The 20,104-nt window shown below is 39.4% G+C and overlaps 1 protein-coding gene across 26 annotated transcripts in view; it reads left to right on the top strand.

Moving 5' to 3' along the window:
* The window catches only part of RBFOX1 (RNA binding fox-1 homolog 1), a 520,491-nt gene that overhangs the window by 9,308 nt on the left and 491,079 nt on the right, over positions 1-20,104 (top strand). For 25 of the 26 annotated variants that reach the window (XR_004536479.1, XR_004536480.1, XR_004536481.1 and 22 more), the window contains exon 2: positions 19,645-19,890. Coding sequence is in view for 22 of the 26 variants with exons in the window: in XM_033914629.1 (XP_033770520.1) it covers positions 19,645-19,890 (246 nt within the window). In the remaining 4 variants the exon portion in view is untranslated. Of the gene's footprint in view, positions 1-19,644; positions 19,891-20,104 lie in introns of those variants that run through there. The other variant, XM_033914633.1, reaches the window with a different exon arrangement.

The raw sequence follows: 20,104 nt of genomic DNA, 5'->3' as shown, positions 1-20,104 counted from the left end.
CCTATTTCAAACAAGAAAGTTTACTAGAACCCCCCCCCCCCCCAAAAAAAAAAAAAAAAGGCTGGCTTCCCCCCCTAAATGAGCATTCTTTTTTGCATGGTTAATTTTTGATATTGGTACTGAAAGTAGGAAGCCTATTTGTTGATCATTCTTCCTTAGAAAATGAAAGAAAGCAATGACAGTTCTTAAAAACTAGTTTTGATTGTGGTGAAGTAAAATTTCATTATTAAATTAATGATGATAATTTCTTGGCTCATTATTCAATTAAGTTGCATGCACAAATTTGCATTCTCAACTCTAAACTCTAAAGGTGTGCTAGGGCCTTAACGCGCACAATAGCGAGCATTAAATTCCCGAGCGCGCTAACCACTACCGCCTCCTTTTTAGGAGGCCGTAGATTTTTGGCTATTGCACGTGGTAATTTTGCGCGTGTGCTAAAAACCCTACCTTCGTAAAAAGAACCCCATATATAGAATTTAGGGGTATTTGAAAAATCGACCATTCTCAACCTTTTGGATTCACTATTTTAGTTACCTTTTCCTAGAGACGGTCACAAATAGGCCTATGAAAGCTGATACATGTGGGTTACCATATGGCTTCAGAAAAAAAAGAAGTAAAACCCCGACGTCTCAATCTGTCCTCCTTAATTCCATTGCCTTCAATGGAAGTGAAGCCTGGATGTTTCTCTAATATTCTTCTATTTACCTAATGTTATCTAAAACCACATAATTCACCCCATTCTTATCTCCTAAAGACTTCTACTTCCAGTTAGTAACTCTTTACCCAACCTTTTTTTTAAAATTTTTTTTATTACCTTAAAAATTTTATATCATCGCTTATTCTGTTCTTTCAAATTTTGAATGTAATTCTTGTTTTTAGTTTGAATGTAATCCGCCTTGAACCGCAAGGTAATGGCGGAATAGACACTCCTGTCTTCCTTTTCTTCTCTTTTCTTTCCTTCTCTCCTTCTTCCTTTCTTTCTTTCTTTCTCTCCTTTTTCTTTTCTTTTCTTGCTCTCTCTCACCTTTTTCTTGTATATTCTTCACAAGCAGTTCCAGTACTCTGGACCTTTTTCAATGTTTTGGTCCTCTACAGTTGAATATAGCTATGCATGATCTTTGTACCGAAAGCTTTATTTTGATTCTATATATTTGAACTGCTTCTTGTATTTTTTGAAATACCCAATAAATATTATTGAACTAAAAAAAAAAAAAAAGAAATCACTAATGTAATGTAATGTTTCAATCCGTCCTATTTCTGGAACCATACAGTAACCCTATGCTACATTATATTCTGAAGGTCATTAGATGTCAGATAAATGCATACAATTTTTATTTTTTTTTTTTTGCAATATCAAGAATGTCATTAAAATACTGGGATTCTGCTTGGAAGATTCTGCACCTTTTGGAGTCCCATTGTTATATAGCAGCAGTTTTGATATTCTGACACACTATCATCTTCAGTATTCTGAGAATGACTCCACTTAAATGCACAAACATGTTTCGTATGCATCCTTTTTTCCCCCAGTACATTATACAGACATTATGGGCAGGCCATTTAACTTGCAACTAAGTCAGACATTTACATCAAATACTTGTGATATGCTAGCATTTTTGCCATTTGCTTGCTACAGTGCGATCATTATGGCACTCTGTATATAAAGCTGATGCAAATAAAACCCCACACAAACTTACCCCCTCCTTTACAAAACCATGCTAGCATTTTTAGCACCAGTCGCAGTGGTAACAGCTCGGATGTTCATTGGAATTCTATGAGCGTTGGAGCTATGACCGCACTAGCCAGCGCTAAAAACACTAGCGCGGCTTTGTAAAGGAAGGGTTAGGGAGGAAAGCACCTGCTAAACCAAAAAGAAATTCTCACTGGGCAGAATGGGAAATGGCCCACAACAATTATATTAAAAAAAAAAAAAAATCATTTGAATATTTATCTTATATTCAAGGCTATACAGTACTTGGATTTATTAGTTTATGGTGTTTGAAAAGTGTCTACACAATTATGTACTGATTAGAGCACAGCTTTCTCCGTGGCAGTAACAGCTCAGACGCTCATAGAATTCCTATGAGCGTCAGAGCTGTTACCGACATGGTGGGCACTAAAAACCGCGCTATGGTTTTGTAAAAAAAAAAAAAAAGGGGGGGGTTATTGTTTTAATGTAAGGGTATTGTATTAAATGATGTAAAAGGTGGTCCGGCGGCATTTATTGATTCTAATTTGCTACCTGTAACACAATTGGGAATTCATTTTCTCTGACTGGCAAAGACTTCGTAACTGATTTCATTTCCCTTTACACTTTCATAATTACATATATTGTTATATATTACATTGTTATGGGCCACTTCCCTTTCTGCTTAGTGAAGATTTCTTTTTGGGTTAATACTGTATATAAAGCCAGCTCAGATTGTCCATAGAAGATATCAATTGACTTAGCTTGAGCTCTGAATTTTAATGGATTGGTTTGAATATGCAGACCAAAATCCATAATTGGTTTTAACAAGAGACTTTTTTGAGCTGTTGAATCTAGTGCAATGGATTCCATTCAGTAAATCACTGTTGAAAGAACAGAGCTATTAAGAACATGTTCCCTCTCTTGTAAACTAAAATGTAAGTGGATATACTGAACATGAAAACCCATGTCCATGAGTATTTTTTTTATTTCAATCATTTTTATTAATATTTTTGTTACAGAATATAACAGACAGTAACCACGTAGCTATGAGATAACCCAGCAGATTGCATATATGATCGGTCAGTGATATAGCTTCAAGTACAGAAAATAAAGAAATAACATAACCCAACTAACAAACTGATCAGCATGAGTATTTTATAAATGATTTGTTTTAAAAGATATTTAAAGACAAGAAAAAGATATGATGTGTCAAAGGCTAAAAGTAATGGAGTGTGTGGCATCTTTAGTAGAAACAGATGCAATATAGATTTGCCTGGGTACAAATGTCATGTCCCAATCAGCTTATATTCTAACTTTGAGTTTCCAAGTTTTATTTAAAATGTGATAAAACGCTTATATAAAAATTTTCAAAGCGATCTACGTCAATAAAAATACACATATAGGAACATATAATAGACAGACTTTGAACATCACAAACTGGAAGGAAGGGTAAAAGGGAAGAACTACAATTTTTAAAAGAAAAGAACGAGCAGTGTGGAAAACATTAGGGGTGGAGTTGCTGGTAACCAAAAAGGTATATTCTTAGGGTAAGCTAACAATGTAATGTTAGAGGGAGATGGAAATCGAAATGAATTTCCGAAGGCGTCATTAAAAAGGAAGGTTTTCAGAGAACCCTTAAATCTCTCTAATACAGTCTGCTCTCTTAAATAGATAGGCAAGTGATTCCATTGTTGGGGGGCTGTTGCTGAAAAGATTTTATTTTGCCTCGTATTTATGACCTTCAAAGAGGGATTGTAAGAGGATGCTGATAAGTGGATCAAAGGCCCTCTTTTACTAAGGTGTGCTAACCGATTAGTATGCGGTAATCGAATTAGCACACGCTAAATGCTAACGCATCCATGGACTAACATGTACGCATTAGCGTTTAGCGCGCACTAATCAGTTAGCGCAGCTTCGTAAAAGAGGGGGGTAAGAGTTCTTGAAGTAGTATGGGGAATATGAAGCCTGTCCAAAAATACCGGTAAATTTGGCTGTCTGAATTTGAATGTTAAAAGAGCTAGTTTATAGGATATTCCATACTGAACTGGAAGCCAATAAGCTTTTTTTAGGAGAGGTGTGACATGATCACATTTTTTTTGAGTTTGTAATAATTTTTATTGCTATATGTTGTACTATTTGAAGGTGCCTTATTTCTTTTTGGGGTGTGCCTTTATAAAGGGAGTTGCAATAGTCAATTTTTTAATATAACTAATGAGAGAATCAGGATATTTGGAACTGGGAGGTTAAGAGACTCACTCAAAGTCATACTGGGAGTAATGGATAGGGCTGATATCCCTATGTTTGTATTTCTGTGCTGTAAACTTTCAGTTATACTGGGAGTAGAAATTTAGCCTGCCTTCTCAATGGCCTCTCCCTCTGAATGCACACACAAACACTACCGTCATGGAAATATGATATTTATCTTATTTTGAATAAATGAGGAAAAATGCTTATAAGACTGGTACTCTCAATAGCTTCCGTGCTTACTCAGAAATAAAAACTAAAAACAATAGACAAATTGCTATATTGGACAAAAACTTGGCCGCAGCTTTATTTTTAAAATTTCAACAAATAAAATTCCACATGATAAGACTCTAACTTTGAAATCTAACAACTGTTCCACAAATGACTTTCACTTGCAAATGACTTTCACAGCTAGTCGTTGACCTAGTTACCTGTTCTTGTCCCTCAAAAAATAGTAATACTCAAGCACATGTCTGATCTATTGAGACCTGAGGTGTCATCAAGGTCTCACCTTCACTTGTGGTGGTCTCACACATAAGCATGTCATACCCAATTGAATAATACTGATTAAACTTTTTACTAAAGGCCACATGATTTTCCATACCTTCTCCTACAGCTGCGACCTACTCCACATCCACTTTCCCAACCAAACCCACTCGAAAAAATACTTAACTTCAATCTCCACAAGGAAAAATTCCAAATCCCAACAAATACCTCCTAAGGGAGGGCTAGGTGGGACTTAAAATCCTCCAAAACAACTTTCTTCACCCACTAAACCCTCTCCTACTCTTCCCTTCCTTACAAAGCTGTCAAGTCCTGAAAATCACTTATCCCTCACAACTTTACCACCCTCATCTACTGTACTAATCAGTAACCATCATAATTTCTACTCTCCTCTTACTTCAGTATTGCCTATCCTGGTCTCTTAAGTCCCTTAGCAACAGCAACAGCAATACCATTCACCCCAACCCCCTCCTTCCATTCTTCTTATGCCATCTCAGATCAATTCAGCCATTTGCTCGTATTAAAATTATAATTTAGCCTTCTTACTTAACCCTTCCTTTGCCTTTAAACATAACCCCCACCTCCAACCTATATATTATTTATCATCCATTATCACCCCTATTTTGTCACCCATCCCCCCCCCCCACACACACACATACACAAATAACCCATTCACCACTCCAGCAGTGAGGCCATTGTTATAGGGACCTTGGCTAATTCTTTAGGTCCCTTTATATAGAGAGAAACATAAAAACATGGAAAATGATGGTAGATAAAGACCCTGTTGCCTATAAAGACTTCCCATCTATACCATCTATTATCTCTTCCTCTCCCTTATAAATCCTACATGCTTATCCTACATGTACTACCTTTTCTAAAGAGGTTACTCCATGCATTCTTGTAAAATAATTTCCTTAAATTGCTCCTGAGTCTATCCTCTTTCACCTTCACCTTATGCTTCCTCATTCAAGAGCTTCCTAGTGACTGAAAAAAGATTTGCCTCTTATTCTGGTCTTTTTTACAAATCTGAAATAAAAGCAAAACAAAAAACAAGCAAACTAAAATATGCATAATTTGGGGCCTATGAGGAAAATAATTAGTTAGTGAAATGTAAATAGTAAAGTAGAAAACAAATTAGTCTATTCCTTCAGACAATTAAAACATGAAACAATAAGATAAAGTACTGAGTGCTTTATGGCTTTTTTTGTATAATCACTTTTATTGAAGATGGAGAATATGTACATGGCACCAATATAAACCAGTATAAAACAAATATATCTGAAGAACAATATGCAAGCATGAAAATGACCAAACAGGCCACTTCAAGACCTGAGCCTCCGACGCCCGGAAGACAAATGTAGTGCCTCAAGGCACAGAGCCAGAGAGGGAACCGCCTACCGCGATCGCACCGCCGAGGCTGCAGATGACCGGCCGATCTGCTCCCCGACGGCCAAAGGTGAGGAAAAGTTTCTTCAGTCGCGGTCGAGGGTGAGCGGGAGGGAAGCCGCGTCCGCCTCGTGTGATGCTGGATCGAGAGGGGCGACCTCCCCTCCGCTCACCCCTAATCTATCTTGCCCCCCCCTACTCCTAGCCAATTGGCCCCAAGGCTTCGGCCGATTTGTCTTCGCTCCTCCCTGCTCGGAGCTTGTTTTCTACCTCAATTATTCAATGTTCCTAAGAAACCCCTTTTTTCCCCTCAAACATGCATCCCATTCATATACCTTCAGTCTTATTTCCCCACTCATACACATACACCCCCCCCCCCCCCCCCAACAACCTCTCATTCGAGTTTCCATAGTATCAAGAGCAAACATATAGGTATTAAAATTAAGGTCACTGAGGAAGCATACAGAACTTAAAACTGTATGTCAAACAAGTCCAAGAATGAGATTTTTACCTACACCATCATGAGGGTATTTATCAAAAGCAATAAATGACAGACAACTTTGGAGGAGGTATATCTACAGCCTATAAAACAGTCCTGAAGGTAGATTTGATAGATAGATAACAACCACCTAATTTAGAATGTTTGCCTGTTAAATTAACTTTCTTCTCAAATTAAGTTTCTTACCACCATTAAACAGTATGGGATTAGTAGTAATCTACAGACCTCTGGGTGTATGGAAAAATGTGATGGATGAGATCTATACCTATGTAGCTCAAATTCAATTGAAATTGTTGTATTGTTCTGATGTGTGATTTGAATTTACATATGGAAATTGATTCTAGTGGAGATGTGTTTTTATTGTATAAAGTTTTATCAGAAATTGGTATGTATGTAGTAAACCAAGGTAGTTCTCATATAGCAGGTCATAAGCTTGATCTATTTGCTTCTGCTAAGATGGGTACTGGACAATTGATAATTCATGGTTGGAAAACTCAACCACTACTATGATTGGATCATTTATTAAATTAATTTAATGTCCAGCTTACAGCAATAAGGCGTCAGATGGCAAAACCAGTTAAGATAATTAATAAAGAGATTGTATCCTTTAAGAGAATTTATGGAATAAGATAGATGTTTATTTATCACAAACTCAATTGGATTTGAATCAGCCTGAACAAAACTTTCCAATTTTGGCAGTGACAATAACAAAGGTTTCGGATGATATTGCTCCTTTCCAAACTAAAAAAAGTTAGGGAGAAGAAATAAGCATGGTTTACTCCTGAGTTAAATATACTCAAATGCAAAGTTAGACAGCTGGAAAGATGTTGGGAAAAAACAAAGGAAGAAGATGACCTGAAAGGCCTGTATTTATCATTACAAATAAAAAATACAGTTGGCAAAGAAGCACTTTATTTCTGAGAACATTAGTCAGAGTTCTAATCCTAGTAGAGAGTTATTCAGATTGGTAAGGTCCTTTACTCAAACTCCGACATAAAATTGTCCTATATGAATTACTGCTCAGAACCTTGCAGATTTTTTTCAGTCTAAAACATAAGATTGTAAAATCCCTACCACATGTAGATGTAGAGTTAGTTATTATTCAAGCAGAAACAGATGAAATTTTAGAGGTTATTCCAGTAGATCGTATGTGGACTTCATTTAAGTTGGTTGACATACATGATGTTAAGACAGTGCTTTTATAATTTTCCAAAGGGGGTTGTAGACTGGACCCTTGTGCTGCAAGGTTGTTAAGCTCATTGCAGAAAGTTTATTCCAATGGTTTACTAATTTGGTAAACTCATTACTACAACATGGTGTCTATTTCAAAGATGGAATAATTTTGTTAAATTTGTTAATAAAGGAGAAAACCTGGATCCTACATATTGTGGGAATTACCAACCTGTAGCTAATCTTCCAACCTTAACTAAAGTATTAGAATCAATTGTTACATTACAGGTTCAGGAATATATAGAATATTATAATCTGTTGGATATGCAAATATTTTTCAATTGAAAGGAGACTCCAGAGTGAGCAGTCATGGGATGAAGTTAAGAGGTGATAGGCTCAGGAGTAAATTTATAGAAATTGTGGTATTTGCATGGAATAGTTTCCCAGTAGAGGTGGTGGAGATGAAGACTGTGTCTGAATTCAAGAAAGTGTGAGACAGGTATGTGGGATCTCATAGGGAGAGGAGGAGATAGTGAATGCTACTGATGTGTAGACTTGATGGGTCATTTGGCCTTTATCTGCTATCATGTTCCTGTGTTTCTATAGAAATGATAATAATAGTAGGTATATTAGAGCCATATATGCAATGTCACTCATGTGGGTCCCAAGGTATATCAGTCACCACAGTCTCTCATTGTACCCCTCTGTTTCATTCCATTGATTTAATGGAAACAGAAGAAGCAGTAAATGAACAGTAAATGTTTCTCAACTTCTACAATTTGGAAAAAGCATAATAATAGTGGGTCCAATATTTAGGCCACAGGAGATAACCTGCCTAAGTCCTGCAGTTTTTTGTAAAATAGTCACTCTGTAACCTAAATATAGTATGTATCAACTACTAATCGAACTCTACTCAGAGACATGAAGGCAGATACCACTGCCTCACCACCCAATCATTGCAGTGTTCAATGTGGGTTATGACTAATACTGGTGATAGTTAATTACACTTTCACAAGCCACTCAGGCTATAGAATATACATCTTATATTGATAACTTTAAGATGTATTAAAGTTTATGAGACTTAGCTTTAAAATTCACTGGTTCAGACGTGCCACGTTTCGGTACTGCTTCAGGGAACCAACAATAAATTTTAACTTAGTTTCAAACACAGGGTGTAGTCTCTGAAAAGAGCAAATAGAATATTTTTTATTTATTATTATTTTATTTAACAAAATACTAAAAACACGTGGAGGGGCATAATCGAAAGTGTGTCTAAGTCTGTTTACATCCTCTTGCAAGTTGTCCAAAGAAAAAAACAGCTTAAGACACATTTTCAAAAAATACGTCCAACTTTTTTCTCATTTTGAAAATCGTCTAATTATACGTCCTGCTAATCTGATCGTCCAAGCCACTAAATTGTCCATCTTTATACCACATTTTTGTCCAACTTATTGTCCAAGTTCAAAACGCCTAGAATAAGCCTTGTTGGACATGGGAGGGGTCTGCAAAATGATGGACTGAACACCCAGACATGCCACCTAAATAGTGGGGGTACCTTACAGGGCACTGCTGTGAGCTTCACAAAAAGGGTACCATGGCTTCTCCTCCCAACATCTCCCTTATAGGTCACAGTGAGCCCCCCAAACCACCTCCAGAATCCCATAGATCCACTTATCTACCACCCCAATAGTCCTTATGGCTGCAGGAGCCACTTATATGCCAGTACAAAAGGGTTTTGGGGTGTATAAGAGAGTGCACATGTGCAGTATCAATGCAGTGATTACAGGGGCGTATGGGCATGGGTCCTCCTCTCCATGAGTCCCTAACCCACCCCCAAGACAACTTAAGCTGTCTCTGTGCTGGACGACTAGGCTTTCCTATGCCAGGTGGCCAGGTGATGATGGTCTGGAGGCTGACTTTTAAAGGTGTGATTAATATTTGTATGGGGGTGGGGGGTCAGGGATCACTGGGGTAGTGTGTGGGGGTCTGTTTTATGTGTTTGCAGTGCTTATCTGGTGACTTTAGGTGGGTTTTTGTGACTTAGACCATGTTTTACATGGTCTAAGTCACAACGTCCAAGTTCCGTCGATCGTCAGCTGTATAACTTTCAGTTATACATGATGTACGACTAAGTCTAAGCTGGCCCATGTCCCGCCCAACTCCCACCCTCGACACTCCTCCCGAAATGCCCCATTTAGCTTTGGTCATTCAGCAGCACTATGTAGGCCTAGGTCGTTTAGAAATACGTCCAAAACCCATTTTTTTATCGGCACTTAGAAATGTTCGTCCAAGTGCCGACTTAGGCCGGTTTTTGGATGTTTTTCTCTTTCGATTATGAGCCCTATTGTTTTTACTATACTACAAACTTTTCATAGCTAAATAAAGGAAGGGACTCACCATATACTATGCACGAGTTGACATTTTCGCCAATAGTTTACTTCTTCTTAATGCTCCAACGGCTGAATCAATGCCGATTGAGCAGTTTAAAACCTTTGACGCTTTGGCGTGAATGACCACGAATGACCTCAAAGAACTAGGAAAAAGTCTAACTTTGTATTGGGTAAATCAGGCTTATCCAAGTTCATTCTTCCATGGCTGTGAACAGGCAAGGTTTTCTGGGTATCTCTAATTGGCACAGTGGTTAAAGCTACAGCCTCAGCACCCTGAGGTTGTGGGTTTAAACCCTCGCTGCTCCTTGTGACTCTGGGCAAGTCACTTGGTTTTCCATTGCCCCAGGTATATTAGATAAATTGTGAGCCCACCAGGACAGACAGGGAAAAATGCTTGACTACCTAAATAAATCCATGTAAACCATTGTGAGCTCCCCTGGGAGAACGATATAGAAAATTGAATGAATGAATGAATGCTATTTAGGCCCTCCAATTTGCCCACTAAACTTAGGGCCTGTTTAATGGCCCCGAAGCCCATAGAGATTTAAAGGGCTTCGGGGCTGTTGCTGGTTATTGAGTGATATAGTTAACTTTTAGCCACTAACTGTGAATATTCAGTGGAGATAACTGGTTATCTCGTGCTGAATATTTGTGATTAGTCAGTTAAATATTATTTAAATGGTCAGCAATCATTTCTGATCAGTTAAGTAACTTTGATTATCGGGGGTGGGGGGTGGGGGAGAATGAATTCATATGAAACAGAAAAATAAGAACATTAGGATAGTAATTTTATAAACAGTTATCATGTATATAAAAGAGAAAAAAAAACAAATGTGGTCTTGTGGGACTGATAATCAGTGCAACTTAAATGGCTGTTGTGGTCTCTCGTGGCAACTCATGGTACTACATCTTTGTGCCATTGCCTTCCCTCCCCTTCACTGTATATCTGTGAAATACTTATTGAATATTCTTCACCTAGACCATGATTTATAATTTGACTTGTTAGCATGCTAAAAATAAACCAAGGTCAGGGTTATTAAAAGTTCCAACTTTTGATTACTTGTAGAGTACGTTAACCTATTAAACATCTCATTTTGTCTTTATAATTAATACTTATACCTTGTTGGGGTATCCAAATGTTTGGTAGACTTAGCTTGAGCTGGAAGGAAGTATAGATTCCCTAATGGGTTACGTTACAATTTAATTAAATTTTTACGACATTTTAACAATGAAATTTCAGGGTATGCTGTCAAATAAAGGAATCTACCTTCACTCCTTCAAGGTTCATCGTGCTGTAATAATTACATCAAATAAAGCTAGATCTCCAGGGAAAAGCAAAGTGCTGTTTTCAAAATGGAGCAGAACAAAGACTTAAACAATTAGCCTAGTTGTTCACTTACTTCAAAGATTTGCATGCAACTTTTTTTTTTGGGGGGGGGGGATGGGGTGCAACTTTCAAGCAAAGTCTGTGGGTACTTTTAGTTACAACTTTTCCATCTGTTTTCAAAGGGAAACATTTTCCTGGGAAGAGTGCAAATACTGTATCTGTATCTGCTATCTGTATGAGCACATAACACCTTTTGAAATCTAGACTTATGCATTTAAAAATACTCTGCATTAACCCTGTTCAGCCCCTCCCCCAGGAATTTTTCCAGAAATACATATACTTTATATTGATTTTCTTATTTCCTATATGTGCTCACATGTACACATGCGTTTTTGAGCCTTTTTTTAAATAAATGCCTTTACACTATGCCCTTTTCATAAATCCAATGAGACAGGAAGCACCCTAAGGGCTCCTTTTACTAAGCTGCACTAGTGGTTTTAGTGCGTGCTTAGCGCGCGCTACAATGCCCCATGCGCTAGACACTAATGCCCCCATTGAGCTGGCGTTAGTTTTTCCGCGTAGCGCGGGAGGTAAGCGCGTGCTAATCTGCAGCGTGCGCTAAAAATGCTACCGCAGCTTAGTAAAAGGAGCCCTAAGGTTTGCAGCACCAGGAATAATAGAGAAATTTCTAAGAGAGCTCCAGTTCGCACAACATAGATACAAAGGCCCTGATTCTATAAATAGCGCCTCAAAATCAGAAAGTAACCAGTGTGTGTGTGTGTGTGTTGGGGGGGGGGGATCGAGACCGGCAAAGCCTATAGTGACTTGGCAAGAGGGAAGGCCCCCCCCCCCCCTTAGCGTCTGACTTCTTCATTGCCAGTTGGTTTAGCAGGACCAGGATCGAAGGCAGGGCTGATTGCAGTCCAGATGCACTGTTGAATCCTTACCACCCTCTCCTCCCAGTGACCAGCAAACAGCATGGATGGTTGCTGCAGCCGCCAGCAGGAGGAATCAGCTGCGTGCTTCGCATTCTGGGCCTGCCCTGGACCCACAACTCAATTTCCCATAGCCAGACCTCTGGTAGGTTTAAATTTTGATTTTTGATTTTTTTAGTGGAGAAGTACTCAAGTGTAGACTCAAATGTAAACGGAGACCCCATTTTTGGGCCATATTTTTGACCCCAAAATCTTAGCTTATATTCGAGTATATATGGTACTTAGCGGAAACCTAAATAGTAGCAACATTCCAGAGCTGAGATTGTGATATCCTAATGCCTCATTCTACCAATGCCTAAAACCCAACCTCAACTGTGATGTCATAATAGCTTGACTGTCCTATACTTAAAACACAACATAAGAATAGCTTTACTGGGACAGACCAAAGGTCTATCAATCCCAGTATCCTGTTTCCAACAGTAACCAATCCCAAGTATCTAGCTAGATAACATGTAGCAAAATAGATTTTATGCTGCTTATCCTAGGAATAAGAAGTCTCTAACTTTAGGCACTGTTTATAAAATAGTGCTGTCATTTTTTTGCATCAGTTTTCTCGGCATAATATACAGAATTCAGTCCTAAGGGGGGAATTCATCAAGGGGTACTATCCAATTTAGTGTACATTAATGATTAGTGCACAATAAATGCTAAGACACCCAAAGAAATATAAATAGGCATCTTAGCATTTAGCATTTTGTGTGCTAAATTGGTTAGTGCCCCTTGATGAAATCCCCCCTAAATGAACATCCTGCTGGCTACTGTGCTATAGTAAAGCAGTCTAAGTGATATAAAGCAGTACAAATCCCAATCCCCGACTTAATACTTCCTTTATGATTCAATATTTCATGCTCAGTGAAAATTCAAATATATACTGTATATGTCCCATCTACTTAACAATCATTGAAAAGTTGAAGTCATAACAAACACATGAATTCAAATGGCACCAGAACTTTCAATAACCACAGTGAAAAAAATATTCAAATAGCATAAAAAACATTTAGAGCAGCATAAATAAAAAAACAAAAACGTCCAAGTCCGTTTTGGGCCTAAGGCGCTAGTCGTCCAAATTTGGCAGCGTCTAAAGTCCGTTCTTGAAAAATACGTCCAAAATATTTTTTTCAAGAATTGTCTACTTCTACGTCCAGCCATTTGATTGTCCAGACCGCTGAGTCGTCTAGCTTTATACCACAGTCTCATCCCAAAAATTCCCAAAAAGTCCCAAATGCCTAGAAAAAGACTTTTTGTACATGGGAGAGACCTGCAAAGTGATGGACTGGCATTCAAACATGGCAACAGAGTAGTGGGGCATTTTATAGGTCACTGTTGTGAACTTTACAAAAAGGGTGCTACATAAACTCTCACTACAACTCCCTTATAGGTCATGGTGAGCCCCCCAAAACACCTCAAAAAACTACTAAACCCACCTGTCCACTACTCCAATAGCCCTTATGGCTGCAGGTACCACCTGTATGGTAGTACAGTAGGGTTTTGGTGAATGCACATTTTTCACCATGAATGCAGTGGTTAGAGTGGCTTATGGCCAGGGTCCTCCTCTTTATGGTTCAGCTATACTAGGCTTTTCTATGTCAGGTGCTGATGTTCTGGAAGCAGGTATGTACGCTTTTATTCTGATTTTTATGGTGGTGGTGGTGGGGTCAGTGATCACTGGGGGAGTGTGTGGGGGTCTGTACTTTGTCCTTGCACTATGGATACCTTCTGGACACCTGTTTTTAGATTGCCTAAGTCACAACGTATAAGTTCTGTCCATACAGTGTCATTAAACTTTTGATTATCGCTGCAGGACAACTAAGTCTATGTTGGCCCACAACCCGCCCACCTCCCACCCTAACCACTCCTCTAAAAACACCCCTTTTCATTCTGGGTGAATAGCAGCAGTGAAAAGGCCTAAGCTGATTTTAGATACGTCTAAAACCCGTTTTGATTATCGGCACTTGGACAATCTGACTTTTTGATCGTCCAAGTGCCAATTTAGGCAGGATTTTAAATGTATTTTCATTTTGGTTATGTATAACGTGACCATTTATTTTTTTTCGTCAAAACGGGACATCTATTAATTGTCAGTCCCGCCCCCAATCCCACCCTAGCCCCGCCCCCCAATCCTGCCCCAATTTCTTCCATTCATTTTTCATGTACACGATAATATCTTATTAATTCATAATAGTAACCATAAAATTTTTAAAAAACACAAAGCACACTATACGCAGAGATAATGTTAATTATCATTTATATTTGGGGGGTTTCAAAGATGTCAAGGCAAATGACTTTAAAATATACAATAGACAGATATAGTGCAAAATATAGACAGCAGATATAAATTCTCAAAACTGACACATTTTGACCACTAAATTGAAAATAAAATCATTTTTCCTACCTTTGCTGCCTGGTGATTTCATTAGTCTCTGGTTGATTTTCCTTCTGACTGTGCATCCTTTCTTTCTTTCTGCACTCAGGCCCAACAATTGTCCCTTTCTATTCCCTCCCTCCTTCCTATATCCTTGGTGCCCCTTCCCATGTTCTTAGTGCCACCAGTGCCTCCTTCCATGTCCTTAGTACCCCTTCCTATATCCTTAGTGCCCTCGGTGCCTCCTTCCTATGTCCTTGTTGCCCCCAGTGCCTCCTTCCCATGTCCATAGTGCCCCTTCCTATGTCCTTAGTGCCCCCAGTGCCTCCTTCGTACCTCTTAGCTTTCTATAATGTGGTCCACCCAGTCTTCTCATACCCAACATAGCACCAAGTTTTATTTGGTCCACTGTTTCAAAGGCTCAAGACTACTAACTGCTGTACTACAGTATATGTTGTAAAGCTGCTGCCGTGTGCCACAAATTTATGAGCCTAACTTAGGGATAAATTTAGGAGCTCAGCATTTTATGAATATACGTCCTAGTGTGTCTGTATGGATATGTTAAGTATGCATGACTGGCAATTGCTTGCACTCTTTTTTGAGGTTTATAAGTATGAGATTAGATCCTTATCTTGATCCATTGAAAGGTATCATAGGCATCAAACAGTCCAGTTGTTGGATTTTGTTTTTTGTTTTTTAAGAACCCTGACAGTGCTCTTGAATTACTGTATATGACCTGGCACATCTTAAACAAAGACATTTACAGTAGCTGCTAAAGATACACAGATTGATTGATAGGCCTGTCTACTCTTCCTGATAACCCTTTTAAATTATTGAGTGGATCCCAGGGAATTCTAGCAGCTCACGAATAGGTGAAGGCCAACACAGTAAAAACACAACACAGCATTAAAAAAATAGAACAGTAAACACTACCATTATACATTCATAACTGAGATATATCAAAATAATTCAACCTGATAGTAGTGACAATGATGAATATTATGTTTATATAAAAGGTTCTATAGGATCTTGTATGTCGGTGTTTTCTAGTTTATGCCAGCCTTTTTGTTTTCTTTATAATTTTCAAAATACAAACTCCTGTAAATTCTTGAATGGTAATTAAACATAAGCATACGTATGCTTTTAACCTATGGTATTCTAAAGTTATGTAGCCTTGAGTGCCATTCAAGCTCCTCCCATGTGTACTTATCCTTTGCAAATGTATGCTGTATGTGTTAATCAGGTCCAGTAAAACCTTGGTTTGCGAACATAATTCGTTCTAGAAGCATGCTTGTAATCCAAAGTACTTGTATATCAAAGCAATTTTCCCCATAGGAAATAATGGAAATGCAGACGATTCATTCCCCAACCCAAAACCTTTAATACAAAATACTATACGTGCTTGTATTATAAGACCTCACTCATTTAGAACAGTCACTACACTCTTGCAGCATCAGAGAGAAAAGAACCATTGGCTCAGTTGTGATGATGTGACGTGTGTATATTGTATGTACTCGTATTGCATGACATTTCTTGTATATTAAGTTAAAATTTAATAAAATGTTTTGCTTGTCTTGCAAAATACTTGCAAACCAAGTTACTTGCAATCCAAAGTTTTACTGTATTTAGGTGAATGTTTGGTGTGTGTATATACATAGTTTCAAGTTTTATTAAAATTTACTGGTTACTGAGCAGTGTACACATTTAAAATTATAAATTTGGGTGACAGACAATAGAACGAACTAAGGTACGGTAACGATAGGTAAGGAGGGTAGGAAATACATTTCAGATAGGATAGGAAGCCATTTAGGGATTGAACAGGAGAAAGAGATCCTGTGTGTAAGCGGAGACCAAAGACAAAGTTTAGAGGTTTAAAGCGTCTTTAAATAAAAATGTTTTTAATTTGCCTTTGAAACGTTCTAGTGCTGTTTCTTCCCGTAGTTCAGTAGGCATTGCTGTTCTGCTTATGCTAAGGAGTTTGATTGATGGAACGGTTAAGAGGTGTTGAGAATGTGATCTGAGCATTCTAGATGGGGCATAAGGGATTAGAACAATATTCAAGAATTCTGGGATGTTAGAGTTGCGTGTTTTGAACTTTTTTCTAATGTACATTTGTAATTGGCACACTTTTTTAAAAAAAACTGTACACATGTAATTGGCACGCAAATGTTAGCATCGCCTCCACCATGTCGTAAGCAGTAATGACCTACATGAGGCAGATCCTGGCAGTCAGTGCCCTGGTGGAGGAGTTTTAGCCCATAACCTACCAGGATATCTTGTGAGCAGGAAGTGACAGGCATGTAAGAGATAATGAATAAAATTAATCTTTTCCTGTTTGGGTTGTGTAAAACTTTGACATTGTGACTTTTGCTTGTTAGCTGCAGCATCTGGTGTATCCTGATTGCTAATGCTCAGTGCTGGGAGGTGGTTTCCATCTTGGCATTCAAAATGCCACTATGCCCTTCCTCCCCCTTCCCCTTGGGTTTATAATGTGGTTTATGAGGTCTTGCAAGACATTTATTTTATGAAATTAATGAGGCTGTCCTGTGATAAAAGTCATTGCTATAATATGTAGAACCGATGTCAGCAGACAGTGAAATGGGCATTGTCTCACCAGACTATCCATTTATGAAATGACCATGAACCACTTCCTTGTCAATTTCTAGTTTTCACAAACAGAATGTTTAGGAAAAAAAAAGAGAGAGAGAGAGATTTAACAGTAGTAACATGCATAGGTATTGCTTGATTATCTTTAAAAAACCCATTGAATCCCTGGTTATTCTCTGTTTGTGCACACCTGGCATGGGATTGGGTGGGAGGGAGGCATTGGTGACTGGGGGGAGGGAGGGAACCAGGGGCTTATTATTTATCTGTTTACTTATACTATAACAGTTCTTTAGCAAGTGTTAACCTACAGGCCTTGTTTATGGCACTTTGCTGAGTTCTTCTTTGTGTTCTTTGCAAGGTTTATGGCCTATCTTTGTTTATTGCTGTTTTCGCCTGGAACTGAATAAAGATGATTAAAAAAAACCACCCATTGAAGTCTCTCATTAGGGCCTTTATCAGCAAGGTCCTTAAATATAATTACCTCTAGAAGCATGAGCACCTATGCAAATATTGTGTTAGCGTTTGCTTACCATCATTAAACTTGACAGTCCTCAGGAAATATCACATTTAAACACTAAGGGCTAGATTCACGAACCTGCCCGATCGGGCTCGAACCAGGTCCGATGAATTCTGCAAACAACAATATGCAGATGGGGGCGATCAGAGGAACGCCCCATCTGCTTGCCCGGATCGCTCTATAGCGATCCCAGTGCATGCGCAGACCATCTGTAGATGGTCTGCGCATGCGCTGGACCTCCAGGCCGGCAGAGATTTTTTTTTTTCTTTTTTTCCACTTCTTTTGGAGCCTGTGGTTTTAACCCGCTTAAGCCCCCGGGTTTAAAACCATGGGCTAGCACTGCGGGGAAGGGTGGGAGAGTGGGGGCAGGCAGGAGATCCGGGGCGCCGGAGAGTCAGGGCATTCCACACAACCACCACCCTTTCCAGAGAGAATTCCATGGGGCAGATGAATGGGGAACAGCGGGAGAGTTGGGGCAGCGGGAGGTGTTCGGGGCAGGCAGATCGGGGCAGTGGGAGGCATTTGGGGGCAGGCAGATCAGGGCAGCGAGAGAGTCGGGGCAGCAGGAGGCGTCCATGGTAGGCAGATCAGGGCTGCAGGAGGCATTCGGGGCAGCAGGAGATCGGGGCTGATAAGGCAGAGAGCAGGGCGGCAGAAGGCAGGCCAGTCGGAAAGGGCTTGAGCGACTGGTCCTCAGTAGTCGCTTGTTTGTGATCGGCCAGCCCAGTCGGTGTTGCAGGGTTTTGCTTTGTGAATCGCGTCCCTGCCTACTTTGCATGCCGTTGCCCTCATTTGCATGCGCGGATCGGAGGTTGGTCAGCAGAGAGGTTAGTGAATAGTGCAGGAGGGAAATCTGGTCGCAAAGGGGTCACAAACCGATCGGTACACGATCGGTTTGCTTTGTGAATTTAGCCCTAACCGGCAAATTCTTTATAGACCACCTAAAGTTAAGTGCCTACATAGACACATCTAGTCAATGTAGGTGCCTAACTTACCCCCCTTTTACCAATCCATAGCATGCTTTTTAGTGCCGGCTGCTGTAGTAACAGCTCCAATGCTCATAATATTCCTTTGAGTGGTGGAGCTGTTAATATCATGGCTGGCACTAAAAACTGCACTACGGTTTTGTCAAAGGGGGGGGGGAATTAATTGGTAAAATACCCTTAATGGGCTCAATAATTACTAAAAAAAAAATTAATAATAATTGGGCAATAAGCACCTCTCTTAATTCTTTTAAAGATAGGTGCCTATAGTCTAAGTGGGTACCTCTAATGGCAGAGTGCGACTTAGGCGCCGCTAAGAGTGATTCTCCAAAAACTTAGGCACCTGAAATGCAGCCCTTCAAAACCCTCGCCAGCAGCGTACCTGATTTTAAGGCCAAATGGGATAGACAGGTAGGTTCTATTCACAGAGTTAGATAGGGGAGGGTCATTGCGGTGGGCAGACTAGATGGGCCGTGGCCCTTATCTGCCGTCTATTTCTATGTTTCTATGTTACATTTTGGGTGCCTTACATAGGCGCTGCTAGCCACGATTCTGTAAACGGCGCCAAAAGGTGACAAGTGGCCAGCACCATTTTTTTTAAGGCGCTGGATGATTTAGACGCCATTTATAGAATCAGTCCCTTTGTTCCTTCCAGTACCGACGTCAACAGTTAAAGGTTCCTGTCCTACTAAGTCGCCTCCTGTCTCTTCTGTGAGTGAAAACCCAGTACTCATGACACTAACCGCCAAAGTACTAATGGCGGCCTAGATGAAAAAGAACATTATACTATATTGTTTCAGCCTATAAAAATTTTAAATGTAAGCATTAAAAAATATATTCTTCTGGTATTTTCTCTTAGAAATAGCAAATACAACTTGTGTTACTCCAGTTGTGGCTTTTACATCTTCAAATTGCAAAAGAGGATGATAAATGATGTAATTAAATTAAATTGTCTTTTTTTTTTTCCTTCCAGGGTAATCAGGAAGCTACAGCACCTCCTGACACAATGGCACAACCTTATGCCTCAGCCCAGTTTGCTCCGCCTCCTCAGAATGGCATCCCCGCAGAATATACAACTCCTCATCCCCATCCTGCTCCAGACTACACAGGACAGACAACAGTCCCAGAGCACACATTAAACATGTACCCTCCTGCTCAGGCACATTCTGAACAGACGGCCACCGACACAAATGCACAGACTGTCTCTGGCACAGCCACAGTAAGTCAAGGCTATATTTATATCACTGTAGCTGCATTTTGGAAGGCTTTTAGAACTCATACATCTGTGGGGGTCAACTTTTCTGTATGCTGAAATGATGGAATTTGCATGTTACAATGATGCCACTTGTAGTTTAAATAAGCCATAATAATGTGTGGTAGATATTATAACTTGAGTTCATCTGAGTAGAAACAATTGGTTTGTATGGTAGCAA

Source organism: Geotrypetes seraphini, chromosome 11 (assembly GCF_902459505.1).
Source record: "Geotrypetes seraphini chromosome 11, aGeoSer1.1, whole genome shotgun sequence".
NCBI classification, from domain to species: Eukaryota; Metazoa; Chordata; class Amphibia; order Gymnophiona; family Dermophiidae; genus Geotrypetes; species Geotrypetes seraphini.
Note: the sequence above shows the minus strand (reverse complement) of the source record. Positions and strands in the feature narration are given on the sequence as shown.